The sequence below is a fragment of the Bacillus rossius genome, chromosome 11 (genome assembly GCF_032445375.1).
Source record: "Bacillus rossius redtenbacheri isolate Brsri chromosome 11, Brsri_v3, whole genome shotgun sequence".
NCBI lineage: Eukaryota > Metazoa > Arthropoda > Insecta > Phasmatodea > Bacillidae > Bacillus > Bacillus rossius.
In genome coordinates this window covers 26,436,734-26,456,621 of record NC_086338.1, presented here as the reverse complement: position 1 = coordinate 26,456,621, position 19,888 = coordinate 26,436,734, and the positions used below count along the sequence as shown (strand labels likewise).

The 19,888-nt window shown below is 38.0% G+C and overlaps 1 protein-coding gene across 5 annotated transcripts in view; it reads left to right on the top strand.

Moving 5' to 3' along the window:
- Positions 1-19,888, top strand: part of LOC134536713 (heterogeneous nuclear ribonucleoprotein L) — a 204,046-nt gene that overhangs the window by 86,506 nt on the left and 97,652 nt on the right. For all 5 annotated transcript variants that reach the window (XM_063376583.1, XM_063376585.1, XM_063376587.1 and 2 more), the window contains exons 5-6: positions 3,569-3,665; positions 11,922-11,985. In XM_063376583.1, the coding sequence (XP_063232653.1) occupies positions 3,569-3,665; positions 11,922-11,985 (161 nt within the window). The remainder of the gene's footprint in view (positions 1-3,568; positions 3,666-11,921; positions 11,986-19,888) is intronic.

Here is a 19,888-nt window from a genome sequence, read left to right as displayed (position 1 = left end):
TATTTAGTATAGTATTCAGTTGCCTAATCTTGATACTCGGATCCCGCCTTTTTATTTGTGCGCCGATCGATGTCAACCATTTCCAACATGATGAATTTTTTGAAAGTGCCAGTGATCGATAACATTTCCGTACTTTTATGCGGTCCAGCTCTCTGTCTAACAATATTTCTAGCCGGAGTTTTGACAGTTTTCAGGCGGAGTTTTGTTCCAAACCGTTTTGTCTTTTGCCACAAAAGTTGTACTAGTGCTGGCTGAAACATCTTAAGCTACTTCGTTCTTACACTCCTCAGCGTCTCTTTCTTCTTCTTCTTCTTCTTCTTGAGTTCCGCCATCAATTTCGGCTTCGCCATCAACACAGTCTTCATTATCCGATTCTTCAGCATTTGCAGAATTCGGAGCGTTATCGTTGAGAAACCAATCCTCGTGTTCACTGCCCGAAGGGTCATCACTTTTGTCATCTTGGCCGAGTAATCTCAAGTACTCATATTTTTCAGCGTAACTCAATCTAAAAAGGAAAAAAAAAATTTCATGTTTTACAATAATATTACACTTAAAATATTATCAAATATATGATACAAATATTGTATTTATTATATTTTACGTTACCTCAAAATCTCAGCTCTCGACAATTCCTCCATCTTTCTGCTTTTTTTTTCCACAAATATAATGCACAATTTCTATGCACACTTCACTAAATAATATTGGAGTAAGCCAGAAAATAAAAACAGCGGATATAACACGCACACACAATACCAAACTATCAAAACTCTCTCAGCAGTGACTACATGTCTTGCTTCATCGAGCGAACGATAAAAACAGCTATACGGCTTTACTGCTCCAAATATATAGGCATGTTTGTGGCTAGGTGTTTCAAAAGTGTCTTCGAATGTTTTTCACGTATTAAAGAACAAAAATATCGACCCTTCTGCTTCCCTTTCATGTTAAACATACCTGGCCTTCCCAGAAACTAGAAATTTATACGGTGCAGCTGCACACGTTTTATACCTGCTAAAGGACTCAAACGGTCACTGTACATAATTGAATTGTTATATTTAGGAAGTAATACCTTCCTAGAATATGAATGATTAAATATTGATCGAACGCATATAATTATTTTTATTAACAATGGACTTTTACCAAGAATTTCGTAGTCGGGGTACCCGGAAACCCGGGTGGCAGATGCTGTGAGTTTTTTTGGTGGCAACACAAGGATTAACATGCCTTATTTTCTCGCTCACGAATTTTTTTGGAAGTTTATCCACGGGAATTTCTGAATCTTTCGAACTAAAAGTTGTATTTTTTCCCCATATCTGATTCCATCTCTTAGTTGTAAATGTTTCTGAATTTTCTTTGATTTCTGTTCTTCTCTGAGAGCTTCCATGCCTGGGAATTGACTTTCTTTTCTTTATACTTTTTTCTGTTTTCTTGGTTCTGCCTTGCCTGTTACAGGTGTTGGGAAATTGAACTTCCTTGAAGTATACCTACAGGCAAAGGCGGTTCAGAAGTGCATGGAATAGTGTTCAACTCAGCCATGACGTTACATTTGTGAGTTCCTGCTAGGGGAATAGTTTGGGCTAGAGGTTATTTATTATATTTTCATGGTTCGATTGTTTGCATTCATCCATGCAAAACATGCGCAGTTGACATACTTTTTTCTGAATCTGAAACACTATGGCCTAGCGAATGTAACTTAACGCCTGCAGCGAGGGTAGGGTGGGGAATATCTGGAAGTCACTTCTTAGTTCTCGAAACAGTCTAAACTGTTGGAGGCAAATGGGATTCATGGTTATCCAGTAATAGAATGCACGGTTTTCTTTTTGGTTGAACCTTTAACACGTCAAACAAAATATTTAGCAAATTTCGAAATGTTTTCTTCTATCAATTCACCCTGATAGGCTTGCATCACCTCCTTTCGATCCCTCACTCAAAAAGTTGCCCACCTGAACCTTGGAAATTCAATAACCGAGGTATTTAGATCCCCCCCAGCCTTATCGGCAGAGCCACAGTTACGAATGACCTTTTATCTGCCAATTTAGTTTTTCCATTTTTCCTGAATCTTCTGCGTGCTATAACTCTATTTGGTCTATGCACAGTTGTAATGCCAGTTTCGTCTACATTACAGGTATCGGCAAGACCTACCTTCAGTCTTTTAAAGAAAGTTGAAATATTGTCAATCAGCGATAGATTTGTCGCTCGAACCAAGCTTGTATCCTAAGAGGTTCTATAGGCTGTGTGTTATTTATATATAAAAAAAACAGCTAAGTCCTGCTATTTCATTTTATTCCCATGAAAACCGTGTAGGTGTGTGCAAACCACCTTTCTTAAACAACAATAATTTTAAAAAACTTTACAATTCATACAAAGGTTTTGTGATTTGCAGAGGAATAATAAGAATGTAAAAGAAGTTTATTTGTTATAAAGTTAGGATTTTTTTTACCTCTTAAGTTGTAACAAAATTTACTTAAGTTAAAAAAAAATTGGTAATGATCCTTGTTCCAATGCTCAAGTAGCTCTTGTAGAATGGTCTTACTGGTGGTGCGCTCTACCGCACTGTTTGTTAAATGAACGCTATTTTCTGAATATTCCTCATGGACTTAACATATTGCCGGTTGATGTTGCTTTCATCTTTATCAATAAAAGCGAAGAAAGGAGTTTGTGTATCTAGCGTTGACATTAGGTACGTATTCTCCAAGGGGAATTAGTTTGCACTGTTTTTGGTTTTCGAAATTAGTTTTTTTAATAAAACTTTGTTGTGATTATTTCCATGTATGCGGCTATTGCATTTTTGATTATTTTTTCTTAGGCTTCTTGCAACGGTTATAACATTGTGATGCTTTATTCACTTTCGGATCATATCACAGTGTATCTGTAACCACATTATCGACACAGTGTTCATTAATTAAATGCGAATTTGAAGGCTTTTAAAAACTGTTGAATCGAAGATAGCAGTGTTGGTTTATATTTATTTTCTTTGTTAATTTTTTTGTTTCCTAAGTTGATTTTCAAAATTCGAATTAGTTTATTATTCCGATCGAGGCAGACAGCGGTGTACCACGAGGAGGAACGTGCTTAGTGAACATTGTTCTTTCTGCCTGGAGACCGCCGCAGCGAAGCACATGTGACAGTAGTGACGAGCAACCCAGCTTTATAAGTGTTAGTCAAACACTCCCACCCCGTCTTCAACTTCCCCCGTAGTTTGTTTTCATTTCGGTCCTGGAATTTCAGGGTGAATAATTATTGTGCTGCAGCGATGATTCTTTATAACGTCTCCACAATGCAAGTTCATAAGCTGTGCACTATGTGTATAGTGACTAAAACTCAGTCTGTTAATTGGGCGTACTGCACTATGCTGAAATTTATTCGTAGCGTTTAGGTCTATTTCAATATCCACTGTTTTATGATTGCATTGTTGGATTTCCACTGTATTGGCGGCAGGCCGATGGGGGTGGGGGTTAGTAAAGCTTGACGACTCGGGCAGAACCGTGCGCCCACGAGTCCCGCACCGACCCTAGCTGCAGTGTCGAGTGTGTGCTGTGCTGTGCTGTGCTGTGATCCTTAACTGGCGCACGTTCGACAACCTGGAGTCGGCCAAGAGGGCGAAGGAGTCCCTGTACGGCGCCGACATCTACTCCGGCTGCTGCACTCTCAAGATCGACTTCGCCAAGGTGAGAACACACACTATACCTTATTTCAAATACGCATGCATGTTTAAAAATTACTCTCATAGTATTGGTAAGCAAAAAAAATGTTTTCATAGTGATTTAAATTTGAAAATTGTTCCCTGAAATATGCAATTACACTTTAACATAACTGCAATTTACTCATTTTCAACTCTATTTTATATATGTCACTAAATATTTGACATTTTTTTTTGTCATTTTATCTAACTTTGTAGTTCATAAAAAAAACTGTTTTCTTGAAAATTTTATTTATTAGTTTTTTTATTACCTGCTTCTGTCACCAATGTGGTTTAGGGTTATGAATTCTATATTTCATTTCATAAATTTTGATTTTATTTATAATTTGATTTTCTATTTTGAGGACAGATGATAGGAACAAATTCATTAGCCGGTGGCTGCATCATGCTTTGTAATCACGAAATTAATAAATCATATGATGTATTACTTTTCCATATTGACTTAACTGCGAATACAGTGCAATTAGGTGTAATATGAGTGAGTTAGTTAATAAGGGAAGACAATCACTAAAGTGTTTAACTATGAATTAAGTCACTGCTGAATAATAAACAAAATATTTGTAATTGGAAGCAAGGAATAAGTTTACGAAAACATTCAAACAATAGTTTTCATAACTTGGAAGCCATTTATTAAAGGAAAACCTAGTGAAGCTTTGATCGGACTACATCGTGGACTAATATCGTCGCTAAGCAATAGGCTTGGTTGGTCCAAGCGTGACTTCGGAAGGACTCTCAGGGGAAGTCGAGTAGAGCAGCGTGGTTGTACAACACGCCTGCCGGTTTGTAGCTGGCCAGATGTCAGTTCTTGTGATTCACACAGTGTGTTTCCAAAGGAACATTGACACACACTTGTTTGTCGAGCGGGAAAACAGCGAGCCCGCAGCAGGGCCGTAGAGATAAATGAAGGTCCCGGGGGCAAATAATATTGTCGGGCAACCTCCCCATTGCATAATACACAACTCTTCAAACCCCTCACTACTTAACAGAACCAAATGTTTGCAGACATGTAAGAAATTATATTGCTTAATAAATAGTATAATACGTAAGTGATTTGTAACAGGAATTAAAAAAAATATATATTTTTTCTCAATAAATTATAATTTTCGTCCTTCAGTACCTTAAAAAAAAATATGACTATTTTTCCTTTTTTACACTTAACAATTGACTTAATACTGAACAATTTAAATTAATAAATTTAAAGTAAATTATTTTAAATTAATTTTTCGCACTTTCATATTAGCCAACGTTTCATTAATAGATCAAAAATTCAATGTCTGCGCAAGGCTTGAGTCAATGCATAATGTTCCTGAATCGGTAAGAATTTGTTGACCCGTTGTTTTCCTCGGGCAATTCTTTATCCTGTTGAGCACACTGAAAGATCTTCCTGCTTGAGCAAAATATACAGGACGTACGCAGAATATGCGCACGCAACACACTTTTGGAAATAAATTTATAAATAAATAGATAAAATTAAAAAAAGTGGCACATCAATGAGCTTTCGAATATGCTCTCATATTTATAACTCCGAACGAATATAGACTTGATCTGTATTTAATACGTCACGTAACAATTTTTTTAAGCCACCCTTTTTATTATCTGCATGTTCAGCGATACACACCACTGTTTCTGGCGTGAGATTTCGGATGTTAGTAGTAACAGGTTATTTAAATACTATTCCAAGCAAATTGGAGACAACTGGACGGAAATAAAAGTACACACACATTATGCTTTGCGAACTGTATGTAGCGTGAATAAAATTAGAGTTACTGGCTGCAACAGAAGTTGTCCCTCTCATTTTCAAATAACATATCCATCACGCAACATCCACCTGTCGTGGCCGGCAGATTTTTTTTATTGCCTTATCAGGTTTTTAACATTCCGCCGCAAGCGATAACCAAGCCCACGGAAGTAGATCTCCCCGTTGGGGGGGGGGGGGGGGGGGGGGGCATGCTGGACCCGGCCTCCCTTCCTCAGGAATCAAAAACGTTAATTTGAGGCGGTCCGCTTGCGCTTGATGAATCGTTACTGTGAAATGGGAATGATAAATGCTGTCCGGCGGCCTTCCCCCCACCCCTCTTCCCACGGGAATCCTACACTTTTTCGCCCATGACCAAACCTCCTCCTTATCTAAGATGAAACAAAATATCTCATATATATATATTTTTTTGTCTCCTTTTAGTATCATAACTTACTTGCAGTTCCATTTTCATATACAAATTGACCATAGCCAGGACTTTAAACGCATAACTTAATGTTTCCAGATTTGTAATTTTCGTTCTGCTATCAGGGTAGATCCACACATTTAAAAAGTCTTGGAATGTTACCAGACATCCCTGGTGTCCGGCCCACGTAGGATTTGCCCCCCCCCCCCCCCCCCTCCTACCTGCTTCGTCCAAATTCTCGATGGTCCGGGTCTGCAGTAACTTTGCCAAAGTCATTCGTGAAGTCTGTAATCCTCTGCAGTTTCTACCCAGTATTAAAACAACGTTGTTTGTTGGTGATGAAGCTTGGTTGTTGGTCGGTATTGGCGCTGCAGCAGCAGCACGAACACACACTCGCGCTCGGCGACACGGCGACTGCGACGGGCCTGGCTTATTGATCTGTGCTGGACCGCCGCCCGGCCATCGGGCGTACTGCGTGCGAGTTATACTAGCTAAGACTACTTCAACTGTGGATACAGCAATAGTGGTCAAAACATAACTTTTTTGAATCTGCAAAAAAAAAAGTGCCAACTAAATTTGGATTATAGTAGAAACTGGTATAAAAGAATGAAACAAATATGTCACAGTAAGAGATCAAGCAAACATTACAAATATTTGTGTTTTTTCAAAACAGCAAACAATGTGCTTTTATGAATGTAACAGTGTGCTAAATAGCTACTTCTTTTTTATTTTAAATTTAATTAAAATATAAAAAAATTTACCCAGATTAAATTCTTATTGTGTAGCGACCTCGAGATGAAATCAGTGACATCTCTGTGACATGTTCACATTCCTCGACCGAGCGGCGGGCGGTGTGGTTGGTGCCAGCCGGAGTTTTGCCTCGCGATTGCAGAATAATCCGTGTCATGCACATCAGCGTAAACTCGCATAATGGCAGAGCATTTGTGTATGTCGTGTTGTGTAATACTGGCAGTCAGTAAGCTATATTATATTGTTACGGTTTATAATGTCGGGAGAACTGGGTTCGTAAGGGATAGCCCATTTAAGTTCTATTACCGTTTCATTAATTACTTATATTTATATTACTGATAAACGATTGTACTTAAAAATGTCTTATCACCAGTCACTCGCACTTAAAAATGTTTTATCACCAATGACTTGCACTTTAAAATGTTTATTCTTAAGTCACTCAATGTCTGTCTAGTTCCACAGTTCATACTACTCACTGGAGCTAGGCTCAACAGTGGTTCGCCCCTTACCTCGCGCCTATCCACACACACAGTCTCGCGTCACTCAGTCGCCGCACTCTCACGATCCAGTCGAACTCCGCGTCACGCCCCACTCTTTGGGGGGGGGGGGGGGGGAGATTAGAGGCGTGTGTCTCACTCTTCGCTGATGTCGCACTTCCCTTCTCCCGGAACCCTTTCGGAACTCGGCTCTCGGCTCTCGTTGCGGGACTCGCGGCAATCACGGCACTCCATAAAACTCCCGTCGAGGCCGGCGTCTATGCTTAAGTACTGTGGCGCCCTTCTCGAACCGAAGAGAGCAGCTGTGACGAGTCGCGTCATCCCGTGCCGACCCGACGACTGAAACATCTAGAAAGTCAGTGTATATTCTCGCCACTCCGCGCGGTGGCCTGCGGAATTCCCACGGCCGCTCAGCGATAGATAACAGCGCCGAGGAATGGCGATTTGCTTGAAGCCCGGTGGGTTGGGGGGGGGGAGGTTGGGTTGTAGCTACGACCCCTGTAATCCGGTCAGGAGCGTGTTGGATGGCTTACGTTAGTGGACGGTACATGACCCGGCGCGTTACGCCCGTGGTCGTGCAGGGCCGCCAGCCAGCTCCAAACCTGGCATCGTGGTCGGGTCTCCCGCGTTCGTAACAATATAAAATGAAGTTTAAACTTTGAAAAATGTTTCATTTGTAATGGAAAATGAGTTATGATCATAATTTATTGGATGGAATTTGAGTTTAATGTTGTTAAAAGGGGGGGGGGGGGGGGGATATAGCGCTAAAAATTGTTGTGTTCACAATGTAAAAAGTATTTGACGGAAGGAAGAGAGAGGAAAAAAAAGAAGAAAGGTGCACAGCTATTGTTTGAGTACAAAGTGTTTCGGTGATGTATTTCTCATGTTTCCCCATGCATTTCTTCATTTTCGACTCACATTTTTGTATAATTAAAAGGACAATAACTATTTCAACTGTGGTAATAAGCAGTATATATTGGTTTCTCCGAGCACATGAGTAGAATTGTGGGTATGTTGGATACCCGCCACCATATTTTATGTCACGGCTTCCGTTTTGGTGTCAAATTCCTCTATATTTAAAAAAATAACTAAAAAATCCTAGATATTTCCTTATTTCGAAGGAAAATGTACAAATCATAAAATTTTTTTTTAAGAAAACACAAATCATGAAGTTTTATGTTCGAACCTGATGAGGGGAAAAAAACGACTCCTTCCTCCACATAAGCCACCAGCAGACTGGCCTCCCACCACTAATGCCAATGATGATATTACAACAACCCAGCATGACCATAGCAACTATCTTGTATCCGCCATCGTGAATTCGCCTGCTAGAGTGCAGTATTACCAGACAGTCAACTGTTGTGATATCCATATTCTTGTAAGATGTCTTCGTCGCCATTTTGAAAATATGTAATTATTTACCTATTTACGGGGGGAAATAAAAATTTCGTCAAAATATTCACTTTTGAGTCTACTGATTGGTTAAATCCATTACTGACTTGGTTCTATCCTTGACTGATGGAAAAAAAGATAATTTTATTAAATAACAAAATAGTATACCATTAAAGTACCAGATTCAAGAGAAAAAAATGCATGATTTTTACAAATAAAAATTTATTACTTAAATTCTATTCTACCTCATAAACATTTGCGAAAATCAGCAATCTAATAAACATTTAGTTTTGCATTGATTTTAAACAGACTACTTCTCAGCCACAATCGGTTTACTGAAGACAGCGACGAGCCATATATTTTTTTACCTACACAGTCTTTTTCTTAGCGACAGAGTTTCTTGATACTGTATTTAACACACTGCTTCATATAGTCGGAATTGTAAATGTGAGTATTAACTGTCTGGAATGCACACTTCTTCACTTTGTCCTCAAATGGATATGGTTTGTCATATACACAGTCCAACCACAAGTTATATTTTAAAGGTCCCAATGTAGGTATTTCATCGGTAAGCTGATTGATAATATTCTGCCTGATACCGTCAAGAAAAGTACAAATGTTTTTCGACTAACTAAATATAATAGTAGTCTTTCAATGGTCCATGAAATGCAGATTTCGCTAAGTGGAATCCGTTGTCATTTACCTGTAATGCACCGAGTACAGTCTGAGGCTTAGATTCATGTACATGCCTCATCACATTCGGTTACTGATCATCTGTTATTGTTCTTGTACGCATACGAGTCAACAACATAAACCGAGGGGTCAAAGTGTCTGCAGGTGGTGTTACAATAAGCACCCTAAATCAATTTTACAGTTTTTCCGTGTTGTCCAAATTATCAATACGTGTAATCCAAACATGACACTAATCGCGGCGAAACCTCATACGAGGGTTTTTCATACATTTACTTCTGTCTTTGTGCATCATGGACAAATGCAAACTTCATATCACAGTAGCTGCAATGATGCCTAGTCGATGAAGACAAACTTCTCAAGATCCAACCGGATGCTTTTGAAACTGCTGTATTACCAATTCCCGGTTTATTCTTAAGCTTGTCAGTGCATCGCTGACGCACAGCGTGACTTTAACACCTCTTTAAGCATCTCTTCAAATTATCCTCAAATTATCATTTTGTGGAACAGATTATTAGCACATTCTCTCTCGTGATGACGAGCATTTCTGTTTGAGAAATTCTTGTCACAGTAACAATACCGATGCTGGGAAGATGTCGATGCACTTTCAGTTAACATCATTGTTGCTAATGGTACTGCAGCAATCTGTCTTCTTTGATGGCGAAATGTCATCCATCAAAGTTTCCTCTGCAGTCAGTACTGCAGGAATTTTAAGTCTCTTTTGTTATTGGAACCACACCTGTTGAAGTCTCCTCCAATGTTGTTGGTGACGATGGTACGCATTCCATAGAGTTCTGCGTTGTTTTCGTTGCTGCTATTAGGGCCACCGCTTAGGATGGTAAAACTTCCATCGAGTTCGACTTTAATGATGCCAAGAATCAAACCAAAGACTGATGTCGATCTAATCTATCATTATTTTAATAAGTGATTTTTTTTGATGAATTTTGGAATTGTGCAGAATTTTTAGCTAAATAATTACGCATTTCCAAGATGTGCGGTCATCGGTTTATATGAGGCTGGTATATGAGGAACTTAAGCTGCTTTTAGGATTTTTAACAAGATTTTTTGAATGAGAGGTTTGACCTAAAATTACCGGTTTTGCATCGAACAAGTATCGAACCAAGGACGGGAATCGTTCGAATCAATCAGTATATTAGTGAGTGATTTTTTAAAATTAATTTTGGAATATTTCCCGATGTTTTAACTAATTAACTTCCATGGAGGAATCAAGCCATTTTTTTGCCCTTACCGGGTTCAAACGGAGGACGTAAGTGCGTTTTAAAAGTAATTTATTAAATTGCGATTAATAAATTGATTTATAAATTTAAATTTTTGTCCCGATTTTTTAGTTTAGTTATGGATATTCGAGGTCGCGTTTGTGATTACCTAATCAATGATGGAAGAGTATTTTTATATAAATTTTTATTATTTTTTATTAATTTTGAATTATTTCCCGAAATTTTCTGATAATAATTACATATTGTAGGAATGGCGGCCATAACTTAAATTGCTAAACAAAATTGAAATATTTTATTACAATTTGAATAATTACATTTTTTATAAATTTAAAATGCATAAATATTACGGATTTTCAAGATGGCGGCCGTAACGAAAATTGCACAATTTGAGAGTGTGGCATTCGATTCCAGGAGGTAGGAAAGTTCTAGAAAACAAAATGGCGCAAATCTAAATAGCTGCCAAGGTCATCCAACATGGCCGCCATTATGTCACAATCCAAGATGGCGGTCGGCTCCTGGTACCTTAGCCTGAAGCCTGTCCCAGCTTATACATTTGTTTACTACTGAGTGCTAATCCCAAAATGATGAACGATGAGTCAAGGCATTTTGACAGCAAACAAGATAATTTTGGCTTTGGTATGTCAACGTTTCATGCTTGGATTCGTTGTTTCGAATTAATGTTACACATGAGTTATAAGCTACATATAAAATAAAATTGGAGGCTATAAGTGCTTATAATAATGCTAATGTATACCAAAAGTACGAGGAAATTAATAACGATTCAAGCATGGAATGGGACTGTTTGTGAACAAACCGAAGCCAAGATTTGGTTCAACAAATGATGGAAACACTGCTTGCCGTTACTTTAGCATCCCTGAATAAGTTTTTATTCATGGTATTATATGCTTGTTACTGTACATAAAATATTGGTCCATAGTACAGATTGTTCCAATTGGGTAGCTATTGGATGAAAACCTCGGAAGCCAGGAACAGAGATTGTCGTATGTTCGGGGAGCAAAACAACAGAAAGCATTCACGTGTTCCTACGAGAAGACTTTCCATGTTAATTATAACATCAAAATGATTTCTTGGACGTTCTGGTGATGGGGATTAGTTATAGAATTATTTTATTTTTATTTTGTACTCGATGTGTTATGTGTATTTTAAGATGCCTAAATTTGTAACTTTTAAGTTGTGATTTTTTGTATTAATGGTGTTTAATTTGTTTTAGCCTAGTATTTATTTGTATTTTTACTATCGCCTAATTGGTTTCTTGTATAAATTTTGTGCTGAATTTTAAATTTTTTGTGGTAATGCTCATAAATAGTTTATTATTATTAACATTATTTATATTCTTATTTTATTACCAAACCGATCGCTATAAATGCAGCAATCCACATGATTGTTCGGATGAAGCACTGTGCGATGGGGCTGGGTTGTGTGTAGCTGGGGTCGCGGGCAACTCGTGGGCTCACGGCCGTGTCTTGTGTTGCAGCCGACCAAGCTGAACGTGTACAAGAACGACCAGGACAGCTGGGACTACACTAACAGCGGCATGAGTAAGTCGCACGTCATCCATTACAATGTGTGCACGAGTGTTGTCGCATGCCGCACTAAGCATTTTTGCGTTCTACTACTCCATTAACAATTCGTTAACTTATCCTCGGCAATTTTTCTCTTACACTCTTCTGCGTTTTTTTTTTGAAAGGCCAAATACCTACTTGCAATAAATTGCATTTTACCGTTCTTAGGCACGCGAGTTGTTTTAAACTACGGATACTGCTATCGAGAAATCGTTTTGAACTTGGCGGTCTAGTGTCACGCGATGTGAAAATTTATTGGTGGTAATGTAATTCAAAGAAAACATTTTATTACTACAGTTCATGTCCGGATCCGCGCTGTTGTAACGTTAGTCAAGTTGCAAAACAATGGCCGAAAATATTTGTTGCGACTCAGTCGAGATCAGTAAGGGACTGACGTGGCTAGTTCGGCCTGTTGTCGCTCTGCGCTCAAGTGTCCTTATGACTTCAGTAATTCGTAACGTGTATTAACGTTCATTTATTAACTTGACGTATGGCGCAATGTTCCGTCAGTTTAAATAAGTATATAACAGGTCTAGTTGGAATATATGCGACAAACTTTGATTTCGCTCTGTCCCAAACGTGTTGTTACTTTTGACTTGTTACATAGGTACAGTATTCGTGATGGTAACCTTTACTATATACCACTGGCAAAATCACTTTGTATGTGAAGTGGTAGAGAATTTTGTTAATTATAATTTCGTTATACTGTATTGCATTTAAAATACTAATGCAATTAGAAAGGGGTATTTGCTGATTGTCTTTGTGAGAGACCTGGTTTACACATTTTTGTACACTGCTCTTACTTACGAAATTAATCAAAAATAAGTTATTTTTATAATATACATATTATTACATTTCAAATTAACATTAACAATATTATTTAATATTACATTCTTTTTACTGAAATATTATATTAGAAAGACGGTATCATTAACAGTTACTGTAAGTAAATAGTAAAAATAAGGTAAGTTATTTTTGGGGTATCGGTGAAAGAAAATTAGTTAAACTATAACACAGTATACAAATTATATACTGTATATTTTGGTGACGTTTCACAATTGACAGTTGTTGCAAGACACCAGTGTTCGTTCCTGTTCTTGTCTTCAAAGTGCTTGCATCGGCAACTGGTATTCAAGCTCTTGTGTTAACACCTGTAAGAGATATCAGCTGCAATATATTCTAGTGATACTGAGTGAATTTTTCTTTATGCAACACACAATGTAATTGACTCGGCATAAAATAATGCAATTAAATGTTTCTTATTTCTTTGGGTGTCTTTTTTTTTTACAAAGCATTAATTTCTTTGCTTCCTGTTTTTTTAAACAGCTCGTTTTTAAAAGCTATTTATACTACCTTCGATTCCAGTTGTTGAATGTACTGCTACAGTTTGACAATATCCACTGCTCAATGTGGCATGTTTCCTATCTGCTGTCTGCAAGACATCACCTGTATACGCAGACGCTTTGATGGTAGACTTGCAAAATTTCTTCCATAAAATTTAAATTATTGATTTAGGTATTTGAAAACCATCTGGCCAAATAATGTACATACAATAATATGTAAATACATACGTTTATTTTAATATTCTGATTAAATTTGTCCTGCAGCATAGCTTTAAACCTTTCTTTTTGCAGTTCTTTTGCAGAGATTGTAATTCTAGTTACGTTACTTAGAAGTGTTAAAATTAGGGTTAAATTCTCATTATCGGGACTTGCATTTTGGGAAGGCCGGTGTGAAAAAGTGTTTTTTTTTTACATGTAATTTTGGGTATGTTACGAAAACTCATTTATTGTATTTTAAACAAATATTCTTAGTGTATACATATTTTTTTATATTCCATTATTTCCAGCTTATTATGGAGCCTAATAGTGGAGGTCGTTGCTTTCGGAGTACGAGATAAGCGTCTGCGATCATGGCTAGAGCCTGCACCTCCGCACTCGGGATTGTATAAAGGCATCTAAGAAAAGGCCCACGAGCGACACCTTTTAGCGAACCACAGAACCTTCCACGATGCCACACACAGTGCGGAATTGATACATTTAATTTGATGAACGATTGAAACACACATTCAGCAGCTTAGATTTACACGGACAAAATTTGTGTTATTTTACACAATGTTACACGTACATGCACTGGATGTGCATTTTCAAGTTGGTAAAATTACTCAAAACTTATGCTGCACCGATCCCACAGTGCTCCTCTTTTATCGTCGTGTAAGTTTCCTTATTTATTAATCACAGACGAACCATTTATATCTATATATTAGTAGCACTTTTGCTCTGGTTAGCTTATGTACGAGTACTTTGTCGTTTAACTGTCTCTTGAGTGCAATAGGGTAGCAACTTATGTTGTGATAAGTGAGTCTCGGATACAAACTGTTAGTTCGTGTCGCCAAGCCACCCCAACAGCGGGCGGCGACGCCGGCAGATCGATGCAGCGGCACCCTGGCGCCTGCCCTCCTCTGCCCTCCGCTGCCCCTCCCGCCAATTCGCCACTTGCCCCCTGTGATCTTCCGAGACTGGCTGCGCGCATTTGTGAATTTGATTTACTTACAACGTCAATTCACTTTCAATTTTGTCATTTGAACATGTTTTACTGCCAAAAGAAACTGTTTAAAAAAAATGACCACTGTCTGGTATCCACCTTAATTATAATTTTTTTTTTCACTACAAAATAATTTGTAAAAAAGTTAGTATCCTAGAGTTCAGAATTTTTATTTCTGCACATATATTCTAATAACTAAATTTGAGATGAATCAGCACGAATAAAGTATAAATACTTATTTGTTACTATTAATAAGTATAATCTACAATTTTGTACCACAATATTAATATTTACATGTTTATATTATATTGTATTATGAGTAAGGAGAGTGTCGTTCCTGCCCCACATTGGCACAACTTGTGTTAGCCTTTCCACTTCCCCCCAGGGTTCTAATTACTGTCATACAAATTTTACCAGCTGTCACAATCATAGCTAAAAATCTTCTCTAACACGCCTCTCCCCTATAACTGAGGATTACCTACCCTGCAGGTATGATATATCATGTCTTCCCCCCCCCCCCCTTTTTTTTGGGCCATTTGTAGGGTTATCAATTCGAACTTTTATTTCACTGGTAGTATGTGCCCCTCTCTCTATAATTCCCTTCTTGTCACCACCCCACCTTATACTCCGGTGCGTGTGTTCCCCCCACCCTCAGATGTCAATCTTGGTTCTGAAGCTTGAAGGCACGTGGCGCCAGTCTCGCCGATGATAATTATGCTGTACAAAACCTCGAACCGAGGGGCGCCACAGAATGTTGAGGTTTGAAACCACACCTTTAACCGCTCGGCTAGCAGAGCAGTTGAAAAATAAAGAAATATGTAAGATGTATATGTTATTTCAAAGTAAGTATTTGTCAATAGTAGTGACATAGTAGGATATGTTGAAATTTCTGATACCATAAATAAGTAATGACAGGGTGTCTACTAGGTCACGAAAGTCACGAAAAAGTCACGAATGTTGTAAAAGGTCCCGAAAGTCCCGAAAAAGTCACTATTTTTAAGTATATTTTGGTAAAAGTCACGAAAAAATTAATTACAAGGCTAATGTGTATTTCTTGTGCACTGATCTTGTATATACCATACTTTTTGTGCTTTTGGCAGCTTGCATTTTCAGGAAAATCATGGCTTAAGATATTCCCACACAATACATTTTCCCGTGTTTAACTAGGCCAGTCCCGCCATTTTCGCCATAAGACGTTTGCTTTAAAATCCCGTTCAAAATGTTGCTTAAAACTTCTATTCTCCTCCGTGCAACGTCATAATTTTCACATAGAATGCAGAGAAAATTTTAATATTAGCGATTTGCTCTTTATTTAAAAAAAAGTCCGTTAGAATGCTGTGAAAACGTAATTTATTCAATTCTCGTACATTACACGCTTAAAAAAGGATGGTATTCGTTTCGTGGCGGCCACAGCGTAGTCAGTTTCATTCTTACTCAACAGAGCGCACAACGATCGCACATAATCGAATGTAGCTGTCAAGGCGTCAATGTGCGCGACCCGTGTCCATATCGATAAGTTGTTAGCCAAATGGCGAGCGTTCATAATCAAACTTATAGCGTTGTGTTCGTTTGTTACATGCTTTATATTAGCTTCACCTGTATGCTTGTTTGTCTGTCCGTCTGTAACTCTTTCGACTAAGAGTGAGTGCCTCATCACAGTAAAATGTCCCACCAATTTCATCACGTTCGTTAGCCGAGCGGTCTAAGGCGCGCGACTTCTGTGACGTCAGCTTTCGGATTCAGCGATCGTGGGTTCTACTTCCGGCCACGCCGAAAAAAATGTTTTTTTTTCCCCTGTAAATTCTAAGATTATATCCATACATTAACTGTAAATGATTCGGAGAGACTTTACCATTTCTTTGTGACGTTGCAACTCCAAATAGTTATCTCAGATGGTAATAGGTAGTGTCGGTAACTCATTTCCCTATGATAATTATACATAAATATAGTTTAAAAAACTAAAAAAAAACATGCTTTTAAAGAATATCAAACTAAAAAGTTAAAAATAAATATAGTTTAAAAAACTAAAGAAACATGCTTTAAAAGATTATCAAACTTAAAAGTTAAAAATAATTTTAAAATTTAATTTGTGACAATAGTATATAAGCAATACTAGTATAAATGAGAAAAAAGCATGGGGCGCGTAATATACAAAAAAATATGGCACAAAGCGCCTCAAGCTTTTTTCTCATTTATACTAGTATTGCTTATATACTATTGTCATAAATTAAATTTTAAAATTATTTTTAACTTTTTAGTTTGATAATCTTTAAAAGCATGTTTCTTTAGTTTTTTAAACTATATTTACTGCTTGCTTGTGTGTACGAACTACGAAACGTAAATTTATGTTTGGCTAGGATAAAAGAAAGCCAAAAATTTGTGCACAAAATGTGTGATGTATTTTCGTGTTTTGGTTTTGTTAACGACTTCGCGTTTACAAATTACAAAACACAAAATCCCTAAATTGCCGCCACATTTTATTTTCCAACTGAAATCATTGTTGAAGAGGTTAAAGTGCTACAGAATGGAATTATAATATTTTCTATGATATTATGTGCTGAAAATGGTGCCAACAAATGTTAACGTGTTTTAGCGCGTAAAGTGCGACGAAAAATTGGTATGCGGGAAAGCAGATCTAATTAATTTTATTCAAGTAAGTTTCAAACTAACCTTCATTTGTAGGCTTAACTTACGTCTTTTTTTTCCAGCACTTAAGCCTATACATTTTGATAAAGAAAAGCAAATATTCAATTTTTCATTTTATTTTTGATGTAAGTTATAGGCTACACTTAATTTTATAACATTTAAAAATTATACCATTTTGACAAGTTTCGTGGTCACACTTCAGTAGAAATTGTCATGAAAAAGTCACTAATTTTTATTTTTGTAACTCAGTAGACACCCTGAATGATTATATACTCAGCAGCAAAAAAAAAAAAAATACTGGACACACTGATTTTTCTCCACTGTTCGCATTTGGTGGTGGTATATTGTTACGATTTTACTGCGGGTTCGTAAAGGATAGCCCAATTAAAGATTTTTATCACGCACAGTTTTATTTATTGCCACTATTTACATTACTGGCTAAAAAAGTAAAAATGCCAATTAATCAGTTGTACTTAAAAAAATGTTGCTTCCTCCAGTCACTCGTTTCTCACAATCCACACGCCTCGCTGGGCCGTACCTCTGGCGCAACTCTCGCCGCAGCACCCCTCGTGGTCCTCCGTCGCCGCACTCCGCCTCGCCGAGATCCCACTCGACGCCTCGCTCGGAACTCCGACGCGCCCGCGACACTATCGCCCGGAACTGAACTCTTCGCCCTGGAACCTTCGTACAGGGACTTCGCCACTCTATCGCCCGGAAACTCCGCCGCGGGAAAACTCCCGACTTCACTCTGAACTCCACTGACTCCCTGCCCTGACGTCCTCGGGCATATATATAGGCCCCGGCGCAATTCCAGAACTCACGAGAGCGGCCGGGGCCAGTCGCGTCATTCCAAGCCGTCCAGACGGCAGAAATCTCTCGAAAACACGTGTCGGCGGCTCGCGTTACTCCGCAGCTGGCAGGTTTCGGATGTCAAAACTAACACTGCCGCGCTGGGGTGAGCGGAGGGCTGGAGGAAGATAAAGCGGCGACCCAGGTGCGCACTGCACATCTCATGTTACGGCGGCATGTGATGGAGCCCAGCTAGCGCTGCACCTGCGCATGACGTGGCCTTGCTCACGTTCGTAACAACGTTATTCTTTGTGCTCCGACAAAAATAACATTTTTAATTTTTCGTCTGGTGCAGCTTGCTGTTCACTGAGCACCAGGTTAAAAAATTTGTTGAGGACTAGCTCTCACCTATACAACTGATAAGGCATCTCATTTCCCAACTACAAATGTACTTGGTGATATGTCCTCTGAGAATGTTATTTCGCTACTCCCTCAGTTGATGGGAGGCATGATATATCTGGTTGGATATTGGCTACAGATTTAACGAAGGATTGGCAACGATAAGCATATGTAGGTTTCTCCTTGGATGCGGTCCTGTACCGCCTCAAAACACACAACTTCCTCTATACCATCCATAGTTAAGGAAGGGGCTGAGAAAACTGCAGCAGCTCCCTGGAGGTCTGGAGTCATATAATACAGTTCAATAAATCCCAGCTTACTCTTTCGGAAGGCTGCTGAAGCGGTATCGCGCCCAGTGGAAACGTGTAGAAATAGTATTTCTAGCACCTCCTGGGTCTGAAACACCTGCTTAAGAAAGAGTGAAGATTTTATATGTCCATGTCCTCGTCACCAGGTGTTTTGGCCATCAACTGGAATATTAGGTTGACATCCGCACTGATAACAGCAACAGTGGTGGTAGGTAACAACTTCATGGCCGTGTCCACAATGAGAATGTCCACATTTGAAGGAAGTTGTGAATTTTTTTAAAAAATTATACTTCTTATTTATTCAGCCCCTTCAACAATGGTTCGTCTAATCTAAGATTGTTTCAGACAAAAGTTTCAAATAAAATTTATAAGACTATACATAAATTTGTACGAATTCAATGTTGTGCCTACGAAGGGATGTATGGATTTTTTTGTCATCAACCCTTGTTTTTTCAACTCCTTGCAGTTATGGTTGGTAATACCAATCATTTATTGAAACTAAAGATTTGGGTATTACTCCTACGAGTTGTAATATGTTCAATTGTATGTGATATTTGCCATATTATGGGAGTCAAAGCGATTTTTCTGTTTTTAAAATAACCTTAGCCATTTCTATTCCTTTGGTCGGATATTGTCCATTAACGAACTTGACCGAGATTTTCCACATTTATATTTTATGTATCAGTTTAGAAGTGATTTGTGAAAAATTGCGACAGTTATCGTTTCCATAATATTGATAAGTATAAACATTTGATTTTACAATGGTTTTGGGGTCTATGGACCATGAAACTAAAAACTATATAAAATATTTCGGTAAGTCGTTTTATGGTAACGGCTGCATTAGGTAGTATTTCTTTGAAATCTACCTAATATCAATACAATTTTCTAATATTCTGTTACAATTGGCTATTTTTTCCTTGGGGGTAATGGATGCCCACAAAAATATATTTCCAATTGTTTATTTATTTTTTTAATTTTTAGTATTCAACGTGATTTTATATTTAGCTTTTAGTAAATAAAATACTGTTTCCTAATGTATCACTATTCTAGCGGTCACTCAAGACTATACAGCGATAAAAGATTAGCTTGAGGTTTACATGGTAATGTTTGTGGGGAATCGCAGCGTACTTGAAATAATCTTTTTTAGTAGTTTGCGTCACGAAGATAGCTATTTTAAGTTTTCCCTTGCTAAG